Genomic DNA, 23,498 nt, shown 5'->3' with positions numbered 1-23,498 from the left:
CATACAATTGAAGCTTTCTTATTGGCTTTAATGATACAGAGAACAAATTTAGGTAAATCCATACATACTTTTCTTCAAAAAAATATTTTAATTCATCATGCATTTTGTAACAAACTAATGACAGCTTTATGCTTTTCTAACTTGCTATGTTCTTTACCTAATTTTATGTTTGATTTAGGTTACCCTTTAAATTACTAAAGGCAGGTTTTTGCAACATCTTATTTATTTCCTAGCCATTTTATTTCCCCCCCCCCCATAATTCTTTCTTCCTTTATTTCATCTACTTGACATCATAGTGAATGACAAAGCACAACAATGTTGATGTTTGTGCATATTTCTTATTACCTTAGGAACTTGGTCATCTCCCACTGGGTCTTGAGTGACTTAATTGGTGTTGTTTGAAGTCATACAACATTAAAATGGTGTCTAGACATGTTATTTCTTGCTGGTATGGTTCTTTGGTTCTTCTTTGTGAAGAATATACAAAAGATGAGCACCTGTGAAAATGTTTCATGTGGTGCATATGCTCAGCATGTTTGATCAGAGCTGCACCATGCTTGGACATTCAGTGCTCCTGGCATGTTTTCTTTGCTCTTCTGCTATTGTCAGTTGCAAAAAACCTCTTTTACAGTCTCATCTTCAGTTGTGTTGTCACTGTTGTGAGCCCTCGGTTCAGGTTGCGTTCAGTTCTTTGCTAAATATTCAGAGGAGTGGTGAATTAGAGAGCTGCGTGACCTTATTAAGTTTGTAAGATGCATGCTGCCTGCAGAATACAGCTACTTTTTGTCATGGGAGAAACTTTTACAGTGTTTTGTGCTCATGTAGTTTTCATAATGAACAGTGAAAATGGGTAGCTCTGCAGCCTTTATTGCTTTTGACAGTGGGGTTTTTTTTCTTCTTTTAGGGTGTCATTGATTTACCAAAAGGTCAAAGCATTGTCCTATTGAGAGAATGCAATGCTGCTGCATTTTCAGTTACATTTTTCATGACTTCTTCTATGATTCAGTAAACCAGTGCAAATCTACTCTTTATGCAGTCTAAGAGATAAGTTCAATTTTGCCACTATCTGATTCCCTTTGTGGTCACCATGCTGGGATATGTTGCTGCTAGAAAGGTCTATCAAAGCAGTGGAAGAGTCAAGTTTTTTTCATAGCTGTGCAGAAATGGTGCATGGCTTGCTTTACAGTGCAACTTTTACGAATAAATAGGTGCATTTTGAATTCTTTAGACAATGGTATGCATAGCAGGTTGTTGATATGAAGATTGTTTTTCTACATAGACCATTAGTGCTTTCAATGGTAACTTGTTAAGGGAAGATATCTCAGCATGAGTAGGACAACGCACAGAAGTTTACGTGTTAAATTGTCTGTAAAAGCACTTCGAGTGCTGTGTGATGCCTGCTTTGTGTGCTAGCACTTGGATGTTCAGATAGTAGAGTAATTATAAATAATACTAGCTTGTGGCTTTGTTTTGCAAACAGTGTTGATGTTTCATTAACTATTAATGGCATTATTAAGGAGCTGAATATAGATATTTTTGTTCAAAACAAGCAAGAAAAATCCTAAGTATAGCCATCACACTTAACTGCCAATGCTTGCAGCTTGTGTAACTGCACAGATGATTTTGTAAAGTCTCCTTGCAAGCATTTTTCTGGTGTGAAGTAAGGGATATGGTAAATAGTGCTACTCCTTCAGATTCTATTCGTGCTTCATCACACTACTTCATCACACTGTTTCAACTTTCATCATCAAGGTGCACATGTGAACACCTATATGCATGGGTGGGATATATGTGTGAGTGTGCGTGGTGTACATGCATCCCCAGATGTTCTTTGAGCATGCACAGGTGTGGTAGTTGTGTTTTGCCTCATGTATGTACATCATGTCAAGCTTTCTGCAGCTAGCAATGTAATGCCCAAACAGCAGACATGCTTGAAGGTGAAAGTTGTCAAACACTTATTAGTTTTCATGTTGCAAGCAACTCACTAGAAACACCAGTGTTCATAATGTCACAAGACACAACAGTTTTCAGCGAGTCATATAAAATAGCACACAAACTTTTTGTCCCTCCATCCTCCTTGTTTCATGCATGTATGCGCACATGCAAATACACACAAACATATACACCTGTGGACACACACAGAGAGGTAAACCAGCTTCCCACAAAATCCCCAGAACAAAAGCAACAACAAAAATAAACTGGTGGGCTTGTAGAATGGATATATAGAAGACTGTATGAAGGGTGATAAGTAACTGAAAAAGATACTAACATGTTTGGCTTTTAAAATCTGCTCACTTTCCATCTTCATTCATCTTAGGGCCAGGAAATATGTTCTTACTCCTAGCACTGTGATTAAAATAACTTGTACAATATTCAGCTTTGATCTTCAGATTCACCTTCATTTTGTTGCACATTAATGAAAAACAAGATGAAGGGCATTTTTCATGTTCAATCATGGCTGCCATTTATGAATGCTGTTTTTATCTGCCCTGTGCTTGAACTCTGTATTTATCATTATGTATTTGTTTGCTTTGCTTGATAACCTTTTCCCAGCTTAGAGTTAGTTGAAGCTTTTCACTCTTCATTGCATGTGCTGTTTATGGTATGAAATGTATGACTTTCATGTATTATCCACTGAAATTAAGTATGCTTGCTTATGTGTTCGCTGCATGTGCTGTTTGGGGCTTAAGAAATGTATGGCATTTTGTATCATCCATGAATTTAATTATGCTTACTTACGCATTAATTTAAAGGATTTTCTTTAATGTTTATCTTTAATTTATTTGGTCAGTTTTTTTAAGACCCTTTGTATAAAATCAGGGAAATAAAGATACACTGTTTGGATTTCAAGAAACTGCAAATTACTAACTTTTAAAATTGAAGTGTAGTGACAAAATTTAATTATCACTTTGCTGTGAGACAGTGCTACTCATTGGACAGGAATTTCTTAGATTGTTATTTTAATGTAAAATTTCATTTCAGGTAAAGTAATATTTTATATAAAGTATATTGGGCATAGAAAGTATTCCTGAACACTAAGAACACAAATTGATAATTCTGTAATCTGTTAATGTAGAATTTACTTTATGTAATTTTCTCCTGTTTAGAAATCTGTTTGAGGGAAATAAGTATTAGCAATATCCTCTGTCCCCCACTGTAAAACTGGAAAGTGGTTTAAGATTTGTTTTCAAGTAAAGTAGGAATATAGGCCTGGCATCATGGCCCACCGTTACATGCAGGTATTTGAACTCGGTAATGAAAGGTTGAAACAAGGTGCGGATTAAGGGTGGAGGGTTTTTTTTTTTTTTTGCCTTTTCAGACTGCATGAAAAAGAACTCATGTTTAACAAACCTTACAAGTTGTATCTCCAGAATAATGTCTTGACAGGCTGGAGTTTAATAATAACTGTATAGTGGATGCTAGCAGTACGTGATAACACTTGCTGGTCATCCACTTGCAAACGTGCAATGTGTAAAGTCCTTGGAATATCTCCAGATCCTTCTGTGATTGTGTTGTTCATTGACTCATTCACAGGATGAGTGCCAATCTTGCATCAACTTTCACATGTTGTGAATCATTCATGGAGTCATTAGCAATGTTTAAAACCAGATGCGTCCCTGCACATTTATACAAAACATTTTCACAAATGGCTTTAAGTTACTCAAGCCCTTACATCTTTGTGTCAAGGGTTGAAGGAGACCCCTCTAGGACTATTCTTGAACCTCGAATTATTCAAATTCTGAAAACTAAGGTTTGATACTCTGAGGTTAGTTAGATTCTCAAAATTATTTTTAAAGGTAAGATTATCAAGGCATTTTTATAATTTGGAGGTAAAAGTCGTATGGATGTGAAATCATTTGATCATGATTTGCCAAAGGCTGTCTAGCATTACTCAGGGGCACTAGTACATAACATAGGTAGCCCCCTTATCTTCTAACATCCTTTTCCAGAGCTTTTTTTTTTTTTGTTAAGTATAAGAAACAGTAATTGTTTTAAAGCAGCTGTATCATGTAAAGTGTAAATTATTTATTTTCCCTTATGCCCAAAATTATGTCTCTTATATATTGTGTTTTTGTAGGGGTTTTAATACTCATGACCAGATGGGGACTTAATGTACAGTAAATTATTAGTTTAGAAGTTGTTTTAGTTTTTCATTCATAGTTTATCTGGTATTGTCATTCATTGTGTAAAAGATGGATCTAGATTTGCTATATTTTTTATTTTGGAATGCAAGAACTAGAAAATATGATTAACACCATGCATTGTTTGCAAATATATTTTATATTAAATATATTATTTTATTTTTTGATATGATATTAGATGTAGGTTACCACAGAGCCAGTATTCATTTACCGAGCACCACCATGCTGTTATCTTTCATGCAGCAGATATTCCTGGAGCTAAAAACATGGGATAACCTTATTTTGCTGTGACTGTTAGGTGGACCTGCCATTGGCACTGGCGGTATTGTTGGCATCATAGTGGTGCTGCTCCTAGTACTGGTGGTGATTGTTGACGTGGCCTTCTGTGTCACCAAGCAATGTGGTCTCTTCTGGACCATCCGTCAAGCTGTGGGCAGCAAGGAGCCAGGTCCTGGCACCAGTAGTAAATCCCCAGAGGAGGGGTGAGTTGAGCTTACTTTTCATATGTATCATTCAGTATGATGAGAGTATGCATGTTTACAGACTGAACAGTTTGATGTTTGAGAATGGAAGATCCTGGCAAATTCTTCCGTAAAGGCCACAGTAAGCTTTTTTCTCTCTCTTTTTTTTGGGGGTGAGGGTAGCCTCTTTTCTTGTTCACTTATATATTGCATATTTTATGCAGCACATCTCATGTTTGCATTACTGACCAACTCATTACAGTCTAGGGGTTTGCTGCCTGGCCACCAAGTACATGTGGTTTTTTACTTGCAAGTTTTAAGTGAATTGTAAAGAGTTAAGCAGTAGGTCCAGTTTGTCTTTATCTCCTGTTGAATGAGATGGAAATTTCTCATTACTTTTATTTAAGGACATTATTTATGGTAAGAAATTTCTGTTGGCTTGTTACCTTCCCAGATTGTGACTGCTGGTAGACTTTCTTTTGTTGCAGAGATGAAGCTGCTGCCAAACTGCTTGGGAAAGAGAAAGAAGAGTAAGGGGAGATTATTGCTCTTTACTTTTAAGCTTGTTAACATTTGCCTTTTTTTCTTCCATGGTTGTGCATGTGACAAGAACATACCAGAAGATTTTACAAGCATTTAGTTCATGATCTTTATAGCTTCATTAAATTGATATTTGACAGAAAGTTAGAGCTTTAATCCATTATCATCACCATTATCAGTCATTGCTCTGATAGACATCAGATTTGCATCATTTAAACAAGATTTCTTCAGCTCTTAATGGTGATGATAAGTAATCTTTATCCTAGACTCATTTGGACAAATGACAAATCTTTATTTGTAATAGAATAGGCAAGAGTTTTTTTGTGTGTGTTTTTTACATACAGGCTACAAAATAGTAATCTTGCATCTTGTCCTGCTTTCTTTCCTAAATGGTTTTGCTAACAAGGTTGTATTGGCAGGTAGAAGGGACGAAAAGACACAATGTTGGTAGGTTACTGACTCCAACATGTTGTCACTCAGCTGATAGGTTACTGATTTCAACATGTTGTCCATTTTGCAGCAGCCTGCGCAATGAGAATGAAGTAGCCAAGGAGGCAGAGCCTGCTGAAGAGGCTGGCCACGATGCTGAAGAGAAGAAAGAACTAGAACCAGAGGACAAGGAGGAGAAACCAATAGAACTGGTTTGTACAACATTTGTTTTCAAATATCAGTGATGATTCAGATAACATTATTTCTTGCAGTCAAATTTTGCCAACTGCATATCTCTTCATAAAACTTTCATTTACTTTTTTCAGCCCCTCAGTTTTGCCATGTTTTTAAAATGAGAGCATCATGACAATTATAAAGCTTTGATATGCCCTATTCTGTTATATCAGTGTGATTTTCATTGGTCTCTTTTCTGCTGCTAGACAGCATGGAGGGTTTTAGAAATTTATTGTACCCATCTATTTAAATGGTGTTCATAATTTCTGCCTGTCTTTGATTAGCCTGCTGAGAATGCAGTGCCTAAGAAGGAGAAAACTCCAGTTGAGCCAGAGGCTCCCAAGCTGGAGCAAACTGGGGAGGCCCCTCCAGCTGTAGAGACAAAGCCTGAATCCGGTGACAAAGGAGAAGCCACTGCTAATGCTTAAATCAAGTCTTTGACCAAGAGAGTTACATGTCTTCTCTACTGAAAATAATGGAGGTGTTACTGCAACATTTTGATTGTTGCTTGCTGAATCATTGTAACGTGAAGAGGGAGCAGAGAATTCTCAGTGCTGGCAGGGAAATTGCTTTTTATTTTCTTTTAAATATTGAAGTTGCAAGATCAATGGCAATCAACACTTATATATGGTCATTACACTTCATATATCACCTACTGTAGTCATTAACAGTCACAATAATGCATTGTTGGCAAATTTGCTCTTTTGGGAAGTTTATTTATTTTATTTATTTATTTTGTTTGTCTGTTAGAATTCTGTAAAACCAAATCTTTTTGTTCATCACCAGTCAGACCTCTTTAGGGTCAGAGAACTGCATAGAAGAAGAAGAAAGAAATCCACATTTCTTTCTGGTTTTGTGATTAGTCTTTAAATGTTGTATTTACAATCTTGAGAATACTACAGCTAAAGGGTAAATGTTAATAGCCAAGAAGAATATTTATCATTTTGCACATGATCAGCCTGCAGCTTTTCACTCTATGTCTAGTTTACATGGAAAACATTATAAGGATGCATGTCTGGAGCTTTCTGTGCAGCGCTAGCATTTGTGGGTGCACTGTATCTGCCATTCCATTGGCACATTTTACACTTGCCTTTATTAGTCATCCTTGCAGACCACAGCTGACCTGTGTCCCACTCAGTCTTCAGTTTTGAACATTTGTATCTTGCATTTTAGCATGTTGTTGCATGCCTGGGTTTGGAGATGCCTTTAGACTGTGAGTTCATGTTTATAGCTAGTGAAAATAGCTTGTTCTGTAAATATTGCTTGGAGGCTTTGAGAAACGCATCTGAGAGCAGCGTACATCATACACATGAAGAAGGATTGAAAGAAGAGCACTGGAGTGGCTTTATCTTGTTTCTTGATTTTGATGTTTTTAATCAATGAAATGCAAATTACTAGAGGTTATCAAAAAAATTTTCATTCAAGTAAATCCAGTGAATGTTATGTTTTCAGTCATAATGTTCTCTTTACCTAATGTATGAGATATGGGTCCAAAGTAGGGACAAGTTTTATTTTGATGAAAGTTTTTAACAGTCACTAATTATAGATAATTGCCAGATAACAAACAAGTAATTAGTTCTCTCAAGGTTTGTGAAAAGAAGGGAAAACTTTTTTTATGAACACAATTTTATCTTTTGTTTTAAAACAGTATTAAGAATATTTGATTTACTGCAGTATTTGTGGACTGGAAATGCTCAAAGACTGCAATAAGGCATACATGACTTTATCATGTTACTGTCTTCGTGTTCTTTAGTTTTTTGTTTTTTTTGGTTTTTTTTTGTGCAGTCAACCTGAAGATATTAAATGAATTTTTTAACTTAAATTTCGTATGCACCATTAGAACAGTACTTTCATTAATTACATTATTATATTTATTCTTGCATTGTTACATTGTTTTGGATGTTTTCAGAACATACTCTTCTGGTACTTTTAGATTTTTCCTCCATCAAGGTGATATTAACATGGAAAGCTTAGGAGACAAATATAGTGGCACTACACTGCAACAGATTGCAAGTACTGTGATGAAAATTTACATTCAGCATCTGTCTACAGAATTACAGTTTTTCTTTGTTGATAGTTCAGTTATGGATATGTTACATATGATGACAGCTCATCCATAAACTGATAGACTGGGTAAACATTGTGTCAGCTACACGATCTCTCCAACTGCTGTAGCAGTCAGGCTGTTGGGCTCTGTTAATTATTCATCTTTTACCTTTTACTTGTATTTAATTCTTAAATGAGTAAGATGATTCTTATCTTGTCGGTGACAGTAGGTTGTGTATGAATGCATCAACAGATGATAATTCATCATAGGCAAGTATTTTTAAGAGCAGAAATTACAATTGCATTTTTCAAAAACTTATTTTCTTCTTTTTCCATTACATGCTTACAGTCATACAAGTACATGGCAGAATAGAGCAGAGCTTTAACTGGCAAGCATAATGCTGCCACAGTGACCATTTTTAGTAGAAACAAATCCAAAGGTGATGAAGGCATTGATGGTGCTCTGGTTTCTATTTTTAGCTTCTGTGTCTCTTGTGGTTGCCTGACTACTTAAAGCTGTTTTGCTTCAAACTTATCAGTCACAAGATGGTGGTTGGGAAATGTGGTTGCTGGTGCAGAATGACTTAAAGATGCCTTATTGTGTGCTGTTCATGTCTTTTTATGAGCTGTTTGGGCAAATCACAACAGTAGAAAATATATTTTAAGGCTTTTTACAGCCTATGCTTTGTGTATATTTTGGCATTTCCTGAAATGTTATAGATCAGAATGTCCAAACCATTACTTCATTTGTCAGAAATTTTGCTGTTTTTAATTTTTCAAGGGGATTTAAAAAATTTTGTGTAATTTTAAAAAATATACAATTTGTTCATGTTTGATAAGATGAGGAGCTAGTAAAGAAAAGATGAATGATATTTAATGTTACGTTTGCTGTAGAAAGAGCTCAATGTTTAAGGGCATTTTAGCTATACAGTCATGCTCCAATATGTATACATTAATACACAGCCTAACATCAGCACTGATTGCTTGTGAATAGCACTTTCTTATTGACCCTCTTGCTTGCTTAGCCAGGAGTTATAGTATGCTAGGCATCTCACATGGTCTGGGAAGGGAGTTAGTTTACATTTTGTGTCTGAGGAAGGGGGATTTGCTTATTTGACACAATTAGCAAATTAGTGTTTTCTTATATTGGTCTACTTATTATTACAATTTTTTCAGTCCTCAACTCTTGCCAATTTTGTGCAGCAGTTAGGTTTTTTGGGTGATATTTTTATTGAAGTCAAGCTTTTATGGCTTGCTTCTTACTTTCAAGGCAGATTGTTAACTGCCTATATATTGCATTATTCTAAATCTTGTTGGTCAGATGGTCACCAACACTTCTTTTTACAATACACACTTTAATTTTGTTTCTTATTATTATAAATAATATTGGAAATCAGAAAAGGTTATATGTTGATCCCTCCCTCTCAATGTTTATATCATGTATGTTAATGCATATATGTGTCTAAATAGTGTCTGGTGGTAATTTGACGCTGTCATGTTTAGCCTGTCTTTGGGTGCTTTGTTTTTCATGGTGCACTGATACTTTATTGCTGAACAAATTTATCCACAGAAAGATATTCAGAGAAATATGTTTTTCCTTGGAAGCTTCCAAAACATGCTTCCAAAATCATCTCACTTGTATCATGTCAGCAAGTTTAGTCTGTTGGAATGTTCTTTTTTTTTTTTTTGTAAAGGAACAGTTATGATCAGTCACATGTAACCATCAGATGGAGTCTAAAGCTTAGCTGATTTTTTTAGGGTGGCTCCTAAAAACTTCACGAATTAATTCATAGATCTGGATGTAAGATCATTTGTGCCTTGCTCCTTTAGATGATGGCGTAGAACACTGGTCTTCTCACCCTGTAGCTGATAACTTAGGTGACAAAGAGTAGCTAGCATCGTATACCATAAAATTTAAAAGGAAAAAAAATACACCCAAGGGTAAAGACATTTTTAAGGTCTAACCTGAGAACTTATTAGACATTAGAGTATTTAAGGGGTGAGAACAACTTAGGCAAAGTGTTATTGAGCTGTTATTTATCAGTTTAACAGGGCAAACCCTGAGAGGTGTTGCTGTTTGTTTGAAGAGATGCCTTTTCCACCAGCCTGTACGTTGTGTGCTCTTTTTGACACACATATTTTGTGTGTACTTTTTATTGCTTGCTTGCTGTCTCACTTCTCAAGCTTCTTGTCATTGTATTGTAAATAAGTGCTGTTTTATTCTTGTCTATATCGGAATTATTTTAAGATAACCTTGTTCTGAATACACCATATTTCTTTCTGAAATCATAGAATGTGTTCAGGGAGAATAAAGCTGGTGTTAAACTCTCCAAGTATAGATAAAAATCTGCGACTAGAAAGAAATTGCAGTTTGATCTCTTTTCCCACACCCTCCCACCCTGTTTCTAATGGACTGCTGTCTAGTCAAAATTACAAATCAAATTTCGATCATCATATGACCTATTGCTTCTAATACTCTCCTTTTGTGTGCCTGCCTTCCTTTTCATCCCATTTAAAAAAAATATGTTATCTCTATTTTCAGCTCCATCATAATTCTCCTTAATGATAAATGAGTAGAGAACACATCTTTTACTAGTTCTTCAGAAAAGCAGAGCATTCTGGATTAATCCTGCCTTTGTTGAGAATGTTTTAGTGATGAGAGTTTTGCAGCTAATTTATGATTTGATGTACATAATTACAGCAGATGAGCAGCCAGAGAAGGAAAAGAAAAAATAATAACTTTTTTCTAGTTATTGTCTCTTTTAAGCACCCCAGACCTATAACTCTGTTGGCACATAGATGCATGTCATATATATACACATAGCTATATATGTGTAATATATACAAATAGCTGCATACGTCGAAGATAGTTAAATAGCTGATCAACCGTCCATCGTCATTTTTTTCTGGCTTCTGGGTGAAAATCCACACTCAGTACCCACAGTTCCAAACTGGTGATTGGGATGTTATAACACTTAAAGCTATTTTAAATTGCTCTGAACTCTCTGAAAATTGCTGCAATATCTTTTACACTTTGAAAATTCCTTATTATTTACCTTTTGCTATGTAGTAACACTTTTGTTTTGGTTGAGCAAGAAATCCTGAAGGTAAATGTTCAAACTGGCATGGCTAATATGGAGGCCCCAGCTTGACATATGATTCTGTTAAGACAAGCTGCACAGGTTTAATGATGCTTAGACAAGAAAAAAATGCATTAAATAGGGCTGGAGAGAGAATTGACCTAAAAATGTTGAGTAATTCTGTTTACGGACTTCAGGGTAATGACAGGCCCATGCCATGCAATATTACACATCATACCTTTCAGCCATGAAGGGCCTACAGCTGACTCATAATAAACCATTTTTAATAAACACCAGTTTTAAAGTAGTCCCAGATTGTTTTTTATTTTCTTGTGCAAGTTTTAAATCCAAATCAATTCTTTTGGAGAGCTATAAAAATAAGCCTGTCCACATTTTTGGAACTATGGGAAAATATTACCAATGTGCTGAAAACCCTTGACATTTAAAACAGTTCCAAGGATATGAGTGTGAATCAGATTTATGGATGAATATCTTTTCAGTCTTACCTAATGACAGGTGTAAACACTTCTTTGTAAACGGTATTGAGGAGAGTTCGAGATTATAGAATACTTTTATTTTGAACTGCTTACAGCATGTGTAGATACCTGGATGTGCTTGCACTGTATAGGTATGTACAGGTGAATAGAAGTTTACAAAGTATGTGTGACACATGTTCACCATATTCTGACAATATGTATAGTTTCTCATGTTCCTTTAGCACAACTGTTTGTGTGTATTCATGTGAGTGAGAGAGAGAAATGAGAGCATATGTATTAATTGTTAAATTTTGTTTAACACATGCTATTTTGCAAGTCATTCTATTTACTGTCTTGCTATTTGAATTTTACAATGTGTTTATAAATAATTCTAAATCAGGTTTTTTACATTTTTGTATAATTTTAAATTTACAGGAAATGAAAGAAAAGGTAATCATAAAAAATGAGGTAAAAGGAGTTTTAGTATACTACACAAAATTTTTTATGACATTTTTTAAAATAAAACCTTGGACATTAATTTAGTTCATAATTAATGTATAGCGCAAAGTCTTAGTGTTAGAAGTGACAAAAAAGAAGTCTTATTGTATTGGAGGTAGCAGTCAAAACCAAATCTACATTGTGAGCAGTAATTGGCCATAGAAAGAGGACAGCAATTTATAACTTCTAGTCATTGAATTTGGAAGGCTTATGATTGTCTCCAAAACTAAAAAAAAAAGCTTACCTCCTGGCTCCATTATTTGGTGCTTCCCAACTTGTCGCACTGCATCACTGCTCATGATTAGTATTGTGTTGAACTTATTTATATTGTGAAAACAAGGGGGAGAGTGCATTAACTTTATTTTGCTCTCATTCCAAAATATGTAGCTTTGGAAGCCATTCCATATTTTGAAAGTACAACTTTTTTGCTACTTTATACGGGCATTTTAAGCATATATATATATATCATATGCTAGTCACAATTTTTTAGTATAGCTGATAGAAAGTATTCTGTGGTTTACCTTTTTTTTTTTTTAATATTTATCAAAAGTACAGATTAACAGTACAGTTGATCAAATTGAGTTTGAGCTTTTGCCTATAGAACAAAGATGTAATGGACTCATAATTTTTATTCAAACAGTTATTTGCACTGTAAGACTTTACATCATGCAACAAAACTAATAAAATATTTTTAAAAATTCCATCCCACCATTCAATGATAGTTACATCTGAAGCATTGGATAAAATTTTGTAGCACATTCCATGTTGACTATTCAGCAATGCATTATCAAAGAGACTTCAACTATAAATTGTTGTCATTTGTCATTTTAGCTCATTGCCAGTGGCAACAGCTCAGATTAAAGGAACATGGAATAAGAGTAAAAGTAGGGCATATATTTTTTCATACCATTACATTCGTCCATAAACCAAAGTAAAAGTAACAATCTGCAGTTTATTGGCTCAAAAGTTTGACATTGCCAGCTTCAAAGGGGCGCCTCCAAATGGGCAGACTATTTTGTTGAGAATGCGTTTACACAAGTAATGAAATTGGAGCATGGCATTTGTATCATTTTGTGTGACACTTTCTTTGCTGTAAATACATTGTCTTGGCCAGCTCATTTATATATTTTCCCTTTTTATGTCTGCTGTCAAAGGCTGTAAGTTACAAACAGTCTTCTAAAGATATGAAACGTTTTCATTAAAATCCACACTTGCATCAGCACTAAAGAAGTGTTTACCAACAAACTTTTTCTATAGCACAGGATTAATTAACCTTCTTAAGCATATCCTTACTAAGAATCTTAGTATCTTTATGTAATTAAGAAATGAGTAGTAATCATTTTCATTTAACCATTCAGTTTAAAGAGTAAGCTTAAAATATATTGAGAATATGTAAAGTCAAAGTAATGATGCCGCTATTGAGCACAAAATTAACTTAACATTTCAGCATATGCAAAAAAAAAAAAAAAATCATTCAAATTGTTGAGCAATACTGATGACATTTAGAGAGAAAGTTGCCTGCTATAACCAGGCTTTGTTTGAGTTGATATGTGTGGTTGGTTGACAGCCTTGACAGCAGGTGACAATTTTTTTAACTCTTATTTTTGTTGTCCTAGAAATTTAACTGTGAAATATAACCATCTTTGTGTAGGCATAGCCATGTAGTGTGTATTTTTCCTCATGTTTTTATGTACACATCTGTGTTCACAGTCCTCAGACCATTTGTAGAGAAGGAGCAGTGTTGCTGCAGCTTATATTTGCAAGTCAATTTGTTTTATTTTTCAATTTTACCACACTTTTTGGTGTACATGTTTGTGTGAATAAAGGTGGAAACCTAACATACTGGCTTCATAACTTTTATTTTACGTTTTATTTTTACTCTTATGTTTCAGTTTTTGAAGGGTTTTTTTTTTTTATCAGAACTGGACAGAAAGGAAAAAGAAATGCTATTTTCTGTGGGTTTTGGTAAAAGAACGATAAAAAAATAACATATTCAAAAATGGTGATGATTCAATTTAAAAATCAGCATATAAAATGTTCTGATTCTAGACACAAATAAAATTGTATATATATACATGCTCTTTCTCATGCATTCAGATGTATTACATGAAAAGAATACAATGTTAACAGATGCAAAAAAGACAGTACTAAAATGCCATATCATCACCAAAAAAGAAAGAATATTACACACATCTTTAATTAACTTCCAGTTCAGGAACTTGCCTCGCCTTAGTTGCTGGCCCTCATAAAACACAAGCTGTTTAGGACGTATTAACCAACTCTTTCACAATGCTGAAGCATGGACAGCAACATTTATCTCAGGTGTGCTTAAATAACAACGGATACTTGTCTGGGTGGCACTTTATGCACTGACATCACAGTTTGTGCTCTCTCACATACCATTCTCCCATTTTTCTGCATCCCATTCATGCTTAACAATTAAGACTTTTAAAAAAAAAAACACCAAAAAGTAGAGTTGAAGTATTCTCTAACAGAAATACCAAAAAAAAAAAAAAAAAAAAAATACCCAGCTGCTTAAATTTATATATTACTGTTGCATGACAATTCGACGATTTTTATATGGACTCTGCATAGTGTCAAATGCTCTCTTTATTCCCAAGCCCCATATCTAACCAGCTGCCGTTCTCTTGCAGCATTTCTGTACACAAAATATTCTTCAGGAAAATGCTGTAAAAATAAATCATAGTTTCACAACTTGTGATACATGCATCCAATCTGACAAATGCACCAAATAATACAACAGGTACAGTCAGCTATCATCTGATTGTTTTTGAAGAAGATTAACATTGCTTGACATCAAGGCCAGAATTGGTGAGAGATTCATTATCATTTCTGCCAGCAGCAGGCTAATTATTTTAACTGGCAGATGATCTAGTGTTATGCTGCCAGTTACAATTGAAACAAACATCCTTCTGTCAGCACACTGTGCTCCTTAGATGCTGTCTTCTGAACAGACTCGGGTTCATCAGCTACTGATGCATTCTGGCAAACCTGTAATTCCTTATTTGATGATAGCTTGCAGTAAGCTTCCTCCTCAGATAACGTTTTTTTCTCTCCTGAAAAATAAAAAAATATTGTCAGTGAAACTCAAAAGAAAGCAAAGACCTGGGATGCAATAAAAGTGGAGGTGAGGAATATTTCCGTTGATTGTTATTTGTTAACTTTTCCTTTTGGTCACTTCTTGACTGCTTGTCATGTTAGATGTCTTGCCCAGACTGTTATTTACTGTGATCAGAATTCTATACAATTAAACATATATAGTTTCACATTAATCTGCATCATAAGGCTATATATACAGCTATACACAAAATAATAATTTGCACTACAAATGGTGGATATGTACAGATGTAGAAGCAGTACAAGGATACAATAATAGTGGTGGTGACAAAGAAGCAGAAGCGGTAAGAATGAATGCTGTTAAAGGTAATCATGCAGTAGCAATCAGTGTCAAGGAATATCATAGCTGGCAGCTCATTCATATGTTAGTAATTGAGAGTAAAGGATTGTGGTCACCACATAGCAAGAGTAAAAACGATAAACGCTCTATGTAGCAGAGGGAGAGAAAGATATATATTATTAAGTAAGATAAGACATTAACAATATTTGCAGCAATTACTGAAGAGATGACGGAGAAAGTTTACACAGAACAGTTGTAGTCAGTTTTATTTCTTCTGGTGCAAGGCTGAAGTGATACTTTCTGTAACTCTGGACATTTGTCTTAAAAAAATAAAGTTGCAGCCACATTTGTCATAGGGTAGAAAAACTTCAAGAATTGGTGGCACTCTAAAAAACTACACCTGGGCTCAGCTTGCGGTTGTAGGACAGAGGTCTCCAGCATTTGTCCAGGAGTGTACACGTGTGGTCTCTGGGTAAAGATAAGGTCATTCATAAATATGGCAATTCTTTTTTGATATTTTGGGGCAAGTGGAAAAAAATGTTCTAGGAGAGGCGCTCAAGTACTTTACTAAATTCTCAGCAATGAATCATGTTATTTATAGTTTTTTCTTTTACATTATTTACTTGAGATACAGTACTGCTCTTGTTGATCTGTCAATAGAAATCAAGGAAAAATATTTAAGATATGCGCAATCATTTTCACTCTATTAGATAAGTTATATGTACAGTAACAGCTGTGCTTCTTCCCATTATGAGTTTAGATCACAGGATATTTACCTGCTTTTTTGAAACAGAACGGCTAATATATCATTGTTACTGAAGGCCTAACTTTATATGCTTATGGCAGGAAAAGATGGTTCAACCCAAGGAAGAAAGGTAAGGAGCACACCCAATGCTGGTGACCCTTGTGGTTATTCTTGACTAACTGCTTCCATCTGCCCAATGAGCACACTTACCAAACCCCTCTGGATCAAAACCAGCCTTTCCTGCCAAAGGTGAAAGTTTGGCCTTTTTTTCATGACCAGTAAATATGCGCAACAAACCGTGTTATGGTAATATACACAGGTTAGGAGAATTGACAATTTACAAACAGCTGTACATTAATAAGAATCCATTGTCTTAATTGCGTAACACCTCACTTTCTCTTTGATAAGATATATATATACAATGATTTATCTTGTTACACAGTTTGTAAATCTATTTTTTTCCATTATACTTCTCAAGCCGCAACAACTACATTTGCTTGGTTGATGTACCATAATAATAACAGCAATTGCTGATGTCAGCTATTGATGTGTTTACAAATTGCTTCCCTTTCATTCCTGTTGTGCAATCTCTCAAGAGATGCAGAGAAATAAAAATCTAGAATCCTGAGTTTTGTGCAACAGACAGTGACAACATTAAACACAGTGGGGCCTGCCTATGGTGAACGTGCGCATTAAGTTAAAGCCATGCCTTCAAACACTTTACGTAGTGGTTCCGGTAGTTCCTGATTCTCTGCTTTGGTGTTGGTCTCTGACATTCCTCTCAAGACAATTTTGTCAGAGGCTGCCCCAGGAAAAACTTCTTGCTCAATCCACGCTGCCATTTGTGCTTGATGTCTTTTATTTCGAGCTGTAAACAAATTTCAAGCAATAATGCATAATAGGCTACATTCCCTAACAAGCAGTCTGTTGAAGCTGCGTGCCATAATTAAAATTATTTGTGTCTTTCTCTGTTTAGTAATGTAAATAAATCTATTTTAAATTTACATACCTTTGTGTGACTCAGCACCTGTCAAGCATTTGTTCTGGTCGTATAGAAATGAAATAGACATGTTTCTCGGCACGGTAAAATAGCAAACAAAAGCAGTTCTGGAATACTGCTCCACACAATGACATGATAAGTGTAACAATTCCACCTGAAATGGGGCCGAATGATGCAGTGAAAAGAACACACTTTTTTGAAGAAAGCAAGGTCTTTTGTGGATTCCAAGGCTGGCTCAGTATGGGTGTGTTGCAGATGGAAGGAAAACTAAAGAACACAACGCGGGTATTAGACTAGATTATACACCCAATGGGTACGAGCTAGAAGTGCAGTGCAAAATTCTCCTTGGGAACTTCTGTCCTTTTTCTGGAACAACAAAGAGGAACAGGCTGATTGGTGCTCAAGCTTTAGGAGACGCAACTAACTGATGGTCCGGCCTTGTAAAAAGTGGATCAGTCTGGTTCCCAGACTACAATACATGTATAGCAGAGGAGTACCAAAGTAGAATTTTTATTTTAAACTTAATGAAGATAAGAGCGTGAAAGTGAGTGAGAAAAAAAGAAAAAAAAAACAGCGAAGAACAATGAACAATGAGGGGTAACAAATAATGAAACAAATACCTTTTCTGGTTAGGATGGCTCCCACAATAATAGCAATCAAAGCCAAGACGATGACAGAAACAGCAATGGCAATAAGCGTAGGAAGTCTGATATTCCAAACTTCAGCCTTTGATATTTGTCCAGGTGATGGAAGGACAGAGGTAGAGATGACTGCACCAGAAAGGAAATCTGATGAATATGATGAACAAACATTAAAAATATTGCTCTCATAATCATTAGAGCATGTGCATCTCAAAAATTGGGTAAAATTTAAAAATACCACTGATTCAAAGACATTGAGGCTGAAATGAAGTTGTTTGTCAAGGACTGCATTTTTTTTTTATTATTATTTTTTTTATCATTAAAGACCTGCTACAAATGTTAAATAAAGTCACACTGGCTACAACTGTACCATATCTACCAAACACATAACAACATCGATCGATGTAAGCTTGCTTACCTTTGTTGAGGCCAGTCTTGAAAATAAACTTTGTGACTTTAGACTGCCGCATGTCATTGAATGCATTTATTTTGACCTGATAATAAGTGTCTTCCTTCAAGATTCTTGAAAAGATGAGATGACTGGGGAAATGTGACAGTGACATGTACTGTTCAGGAGAAACTTCTGTCCAGCTTCCATTAGCATCCACACCTCCCTGTGTATGTTGCAACCATAATATTTTTTAACAATGGAGCATTAATATAAAACATCAGTACCATTGTCATCATCATTAATCATGAAAAACACAATTTCATACAGTTGTGAATATGTAAAATCTAAATTCTGCAGGATTAGGGCATGAAAACAGTAATCCACAGAAATTTATAGAATGAATATATTTTAATCATGTGATGCGATGCATGTTACTTCTTGTTTAATATTTTAATGAGGGTTCTGAATTTCTTTTATTTTTTTCATTCTTTTCTTACATGTTTTTGGTTAGGATTTAATATATTTTTTTTGGACTATTCAAGGCGATTCATTCACACATACGTGCACACAAAAATTCTCTCATGAGTGCTTACTTTAGCATATTCTATGTTGTAGCCTGTGACATTGCATCCTCCCAGAGTATTCAGGGATCCACAACAGAGTGTAATGCTGTGACTCATTACCAGCTTTGTCCGATATTATGGTGACATTGTCTGGTTCACCTGTCATCAGTGATCAAAAACAACTCAATGGTTGATTTCCTACTGCTAGGTTTTCATTATTGTTCCCTAGGAGGAGCAATATCAATCCATTTTCTTCGAGAACTTACACAGGTATTTTACCTTAAGTTCACTGTAGCTCTTGCAGGGTAAATCATAATGATATGTTCAAATTCCAGTTTCTTTTCTTCTATACATGATACTCTTTTTGTTAGTGCATTTGTGGGAACATTTTAAAATGTGTGCTTCAGCTCTTGCTACTTACAGACATCAAGTGTTGATGCTGTGATACATGAAGCCAAGCCTCTGCCCACGTCTGTGACAGCAGACACGTTGATCATGTATGTGGTCTTTATTTGCAGACCTGTAAGCTTCACATAAGTGTTGAATGGCTTGGCAGGATCTGTGTGACGAAATATCTTACTTCAAGTTTCAAGCAAGTGAAAAGACATTTTGGAAATATATCATTTTTCTCCCCACAAAATTACATAATCTCTTGTCTGCAACTGTGCTTGTATATAAGTGCAAGTTATAAGTTATAGCAAGCTCATATTCATTTTCATTCTTCTAAATATTATTCTTCAGGGTCTCTGCAGAAATATGTAAGAAACACACCCAGAATGTCAATCAACTGAAGTATGTTTCTTGCAAGCCATGTTACTCGAAAGACTGAACTCACTAATGCTGACATCCAATTTCTGAGTGAAGACTGTGTTGTTTTTAGGCGTGTACTCAATGTTGTACTTTTTAATGGGCAGGCCGCCATTGTCCAGTGGAGGCTTCACAGACAACCCTAAGGAAGAAGGCTTGAGGTCCACGAGTGTGACTTCTGGGGCATCCGGTAGATCTTAACAGCAGCAAAATAGACAGCGATAAGTGACAGTTGAAAAAGGTACAATGAAACAAGATTGTTCATTATCTCCCAATGGAATCTGGAAAATTATTTAGTAGACATGATGATCTGTTCTAAGCGATCAATAGATCATAAACACTGTGATAGAAATCATTGTTTATGGTATTAATTTTTGTCTTACAGGCTTCAACAAGTTCCAGCTGTTTTTCTGTGTGCCCATGTTTATTTTCTGCTTTGCAGGTATAGTTCCCCAATTTCCTGTTATTGTTGCCATTACTGACAGACACCTGTCAACAACAACAAAAAAAAAAAATTCACAACCTCTTTCTTACTTTTATATTTTTTAAACAAATATGTTTCAGGTTTAGTTTCAAGAAGTAAAATCTGCAAAATTTAAAACTGCATCAATATAATACTTATCGATGGAAGTCACTAGTTTCACATGATGATAGGTCCAAACATCACAGGTATGACAAAATTCTATAAAAGTGACGTGTGGCATATGTGCAGGAAAAATCCTCGTCCCTTTCACAAACCTGAAAGGTCCACTGAAATTCACTACATTATCAGGATTTAGTATGATTTATTATTTTGTGGGCATCGATCATCCAGTGGCACTTGAAAGTGATGATCATGGCCTGAGAAACACTTATACCCACCACAAACATAATACTGACCACAACACAAACTTGCCTTTAATGTGCTGATAACCTGGACTGGGGATGTTTCCTCAACAACCGTAGTCTTTATCTCTAAGTCACCTCTATTTTCTATCTTTGTGCCGTTGTAGAACCAGGACAGTAAAGGCTCAGGGTTTCCAATGGCTGTGCATGTTAGAGTAGCATTGGTTTGTCTCCAGGAATAAAATCTTGTTGTCATTTGCTTACTGAAGTTTGGCTTAACTGTAGACAAATGTTTAAGAGGCAACTAAAATTACCTGAAAACATGAATCTCTTTCCTGCCTTCTCTTTGTTTCTCTCAGACCCTCGAGGGATCTCTCACACATGTTCTTCATCTGTAATTTGTTTTGATATGACAGGATTTCAAGTCAATGGCTGGTGCAATATCTTGCTTGCAGGGAGGGGTAAGAAAGTGTGTACATGTTTGTGTGTGAGCATGTGTAGACACACATTCTTATACATAAAAGCAATGATACACAGGACTAACTCATGTTAACAAATTTCAACCTAGTTTAACTCAGGAGAATATGATGCCAACATTTTTTTCAAAACATATCTCACATAAGCAAAACATGATCGCTCTCATGACCTATTAGCTTGCAACTAAGGCAACTCAATGCAATGGTACTCACACTGAACAGCAAGAGGCACTGTTGCATTGACCCTTGCAAACATATTGGATGCCTCACAGGTGTATGTGGACATGTCACTTGCTTCCAGTGAGCGGAAGATTAAAGTATGAACTACAATTTTGGAACCTTTGATTTTATCTGTCGCTCTCTCTGTCTTGGTGTATATCCTTCCACTCTACAAAAGTATGTAGAAATGAAATTATCATTTATGATACTCTTTCTTGAAAACGTTTTCTGCAAACAGACTTCTAAGTCTTTACAGATTCTTAAGACCACATACCACACATTATGATAAAAAAAATTGTCTTTAAATGATTGAGTTGAGCACTATATAATGAACTATAGATACTATTTCCCAAAATCTAATAACCCCATTTGACATGTAAGGCGTCAGTTTTTAATCTTTTTTTAAAACTTGTTTGTGTTATCTCTTAAGAAAAGGATTATTTACTCAAATTTTGGAGAATAGTATCTTGTATTGAGCTCAACCTAATACTTTTGCATTTGGAACTCTTTTATGGACAGCAAAAAAAAAAAAAAAAGAGAGAAAGGAAGCAGTAACATTTCTCAATTTCTTACAATTTCAGACTTGGACTGATTGTAAAAGTAAAAGTTCCCTCTCTTCCATGATACAACAGGCTCTGGATCACCAGTAACGTTGCACTTCAGTCGACCTTCTGACCCTTCTAATTTATTTTTCGAGTCAACTCCTGCATATGTGATGGCTAAAGGACCTAGAAAATTAGATTTTTATAAGGGAAATTTGTAAATCAATTATTTGTTCTTATAAAATTGAAGTTCATCCTTTCATTCTCTCTCTCTTTGTGCAATGGGACAGCTTAAGATTACTTCTTGTTTAACAAGTCTAAAGTCAAGAACCAGAATAATTCAAGAATCATTGACTGGACCACAGAATGACATCTACCTACATAAGCAACCAAAATGTTATAGAAAAAGTAGCATTCCAATTAAGATACAGAAAGTTAATCCCTCTTGTTTCAATACTTATTTCAAATATCTCATTATCATTATCTCATTCAATTGAACAGATAAAGACAATGGGATTTCCATAATTTTAGAGAGAAGCAGTTTTCATTGTGGATTTAGCTAAAACTAAACTCACTGAGCACATCAATGGAAATGGTTTGAGACGCACTGCCCCAACCGTTGGTAGCCACGCACTTGTATTCTCCATCGTCTGCTTGTGTGAGGTTCTTCAGCAGCAGTGTCCCATTTGTGACATCATTACTTTGAATTATTCTAGTGTTGTTTCCTTCCACCTGACATGGAAATAGCCTCATTATTTTAGTATGTAGAGGATCACTTAGGAAGGACTTCTGCTTACGCAAAAAAATTGCGTACAGTACGCATTAAAAGTTCGGAGGACCCCTTCAATTTTTCGTCAATGGGGTCCCATTCAAATTTGGGCGAAGAACAGAGACCCCTTAAAAATCTGAAGAAGGGGTCCCTGGGACCCCAAAGAATTTAGCCTTAGCAGAAGCCCTGCTTAGGTAAAGCTTTTTCTAAGAACTGTGATTTCTCATAATCTACTTTTTTGCTCCTTATTCATGCAAATAAAAAACGTTTGTCACCTTATAGAATTGATAAACGGGATCTGGTTTGGCACTGATGTCACAAATGATTTTTAGATTCTGCCCCACTTTTGGCTCAGGAGGCCAAAATGTCATGGACCCATTGACTTTGGGGGGCACTGAAATAAAAGAAATGACATAATTGGTGATAATTCCTTGCAACTTAATCTTTAGACTAGATTCTGAATTCTAATTACTGTTGATTTATCGGATGAGTGGAAAGATTTGAAATAAGAGTTTTTATGTTTTGCAGTTATTTGTTCAGCTCATCCTGTCTTTCTTGCACGTTTGTGTATTTCTCTCTCTCCCAGCTCCAGGACCCTTGTAAATATGTTCTAACCATTGCTTTTGTACAAATTCACCACCACGCTCTTTTGATATCATTATATATATATATATATTCTTTTATTATTTAATTTCTTAGCTTATTCTTTCCCTATAAACGGCGAGGGCTACATGGAAAGAAACATGTCTTGCTTACTGCAACTCTCGTTAATAAAGAATTAATTGTCATTATCATTATACCGTGTTTCAACAAGATGGTGCTCCTTGTCACTTTGCATTGCATGCTAGTTTTTACCTGAGAAATTTTCTAACAGATGGATTGGAAGAAGTGGATTTATTTTAATTTTTTTTTTTTTGGTCTCCACGTTCGCCAGATTTGACTTCATTGGATTTCTTTTTATGGGGACACATGAATTTTATGGGGGCATGTGAAACCTAATGTTTATTAAACCAAACCTCGATCTTTAACAGACTCGCAAGCTAGGCCGAAAACTGATGCGATTGCTGATATTGTTGAAAATCAGCTTGAAACTGTTTTCCCAGAACTACAGAATCGTAGAACTCTTTGTATTAGTAACGATGGTGGGTTGAAAAAAACAATAAAAAAATTTGTTTATTCTTTTCAGCCCTTCTTAC

General features: G+C 35.4%; 2 protein-coding genes across 2 annotated transcripts in view; one reads left to right on the top strand and one right to left on the bottom strand.

Moving 5' to 3' along the window:
• LOC112568454 (neural cell adhesion molecule 1-like) overlaps nucleotides 1–13,744 on the top strand; it is a 68,627-nt gene extending 54,883 nt beyond the window's left edge. Inside the window, exons 18-21 of the mRNA XM_025245758.1 lie at nucleotides 4,441–4,624; nucleotides 5,092–5,133; nucleotides 5,664–5,784; nucleotides 6,091–13,744. Coding sequence (XP_025101543.1) covers nucleotides 4,441–4,624; nucleotides 5,092–5,133; nucleotides 5,664–5,784; nucleotides 6,091–6,234 — 491 coding nt within the window. The 3' untranslated portion in view covers nucleotides 6,235–13,744. The remainder of the gene's footprint in view (nucleotides 1–4,440; nucleotides 4,625–5,091; nucleotides 5,134–5,663; nucleotides 5,785–6,090) is intronic.
• A 3,033-nt stretch (nucleotides 13,745–16,777) lies between these two features.
• LOC112568042 (neural cell adhesion molecule 1-like) overlaps nucleotides 16,778–23,498 on the bottom strand; it is a 26,091-nt gene continuing 19,370 nt past the window's right edge. The window contains exons 7-18 of the mRNA XM_025245050.1: nucleotides 22,578–22,696; nucleotides 22,109–22,265; nucleotides 21,565–21,719; nucleotides 20,986–21,160; nucleotides 20,367–20,575; nucleotides 19,855–19,960; nucleotides 19,500–19,667; nucleotides 19,086–19,223; nucleotides 18,695–18,823; nucleotides 18,129–18,324; nucleotides 17,690–17,857; nucleotides 16,778–16,937 (exon numbers count right to left, since the gene is read on the bottom strand). Of these exons, the coding sequence (XP_025100835.1) occupies nucleotides 18,696–18,823; nucleotides 19,086–19,223; nucleotides 19,500–19,667; nucleotides 19,855–19,960; nucleotides 20,367–20,575; nucleotides 20,986–21,160; nucleotides 21,565–21,719; nucleotides 22,109–22,265; nucleotides 22,578–22,696 (1,355 nt within the window). The 3' untranslated portion in view covers nucleotides 16,778–16,937; nucleotides 17,690–17,857; nucleotides 18,129–18,324; nucleotide 18,695. The remainder of the gene's footprint in view (nucleotides 16,938–17,689; nucleotides 17,858–18,128; nucleotides 18,325–18,694; nucleotides 18,824–19,085; nucleotides 19,224–19,499; nucleotides 19,668–19,854; nucleotides 19,961–20,366; nucleotides 20,576–20,985; nucleotides 21,161–21,564; nucleotides 21,720–22,108; nucleotides 22,266–22,577; nucleotides 22,697–23,498) is intronic.

Source organism: Pomacea canaliculata, linkage group LG7, assembly GCF_003073045.1.
Source record: "Pomacea canaliculata isolate SZHN2017 linkage group LG7, ASM307304v1, whole genome shotgun sequence".
NCBI lineage: Eukaryota > Metazoa > Mollusca > Gastropoda > Architaenioglossa > Ampullariidae > Pomacea > Pomacea canaliculata.
This window is presented reverse-complemented; position numbering and strand designations above follow the sequence as displayed.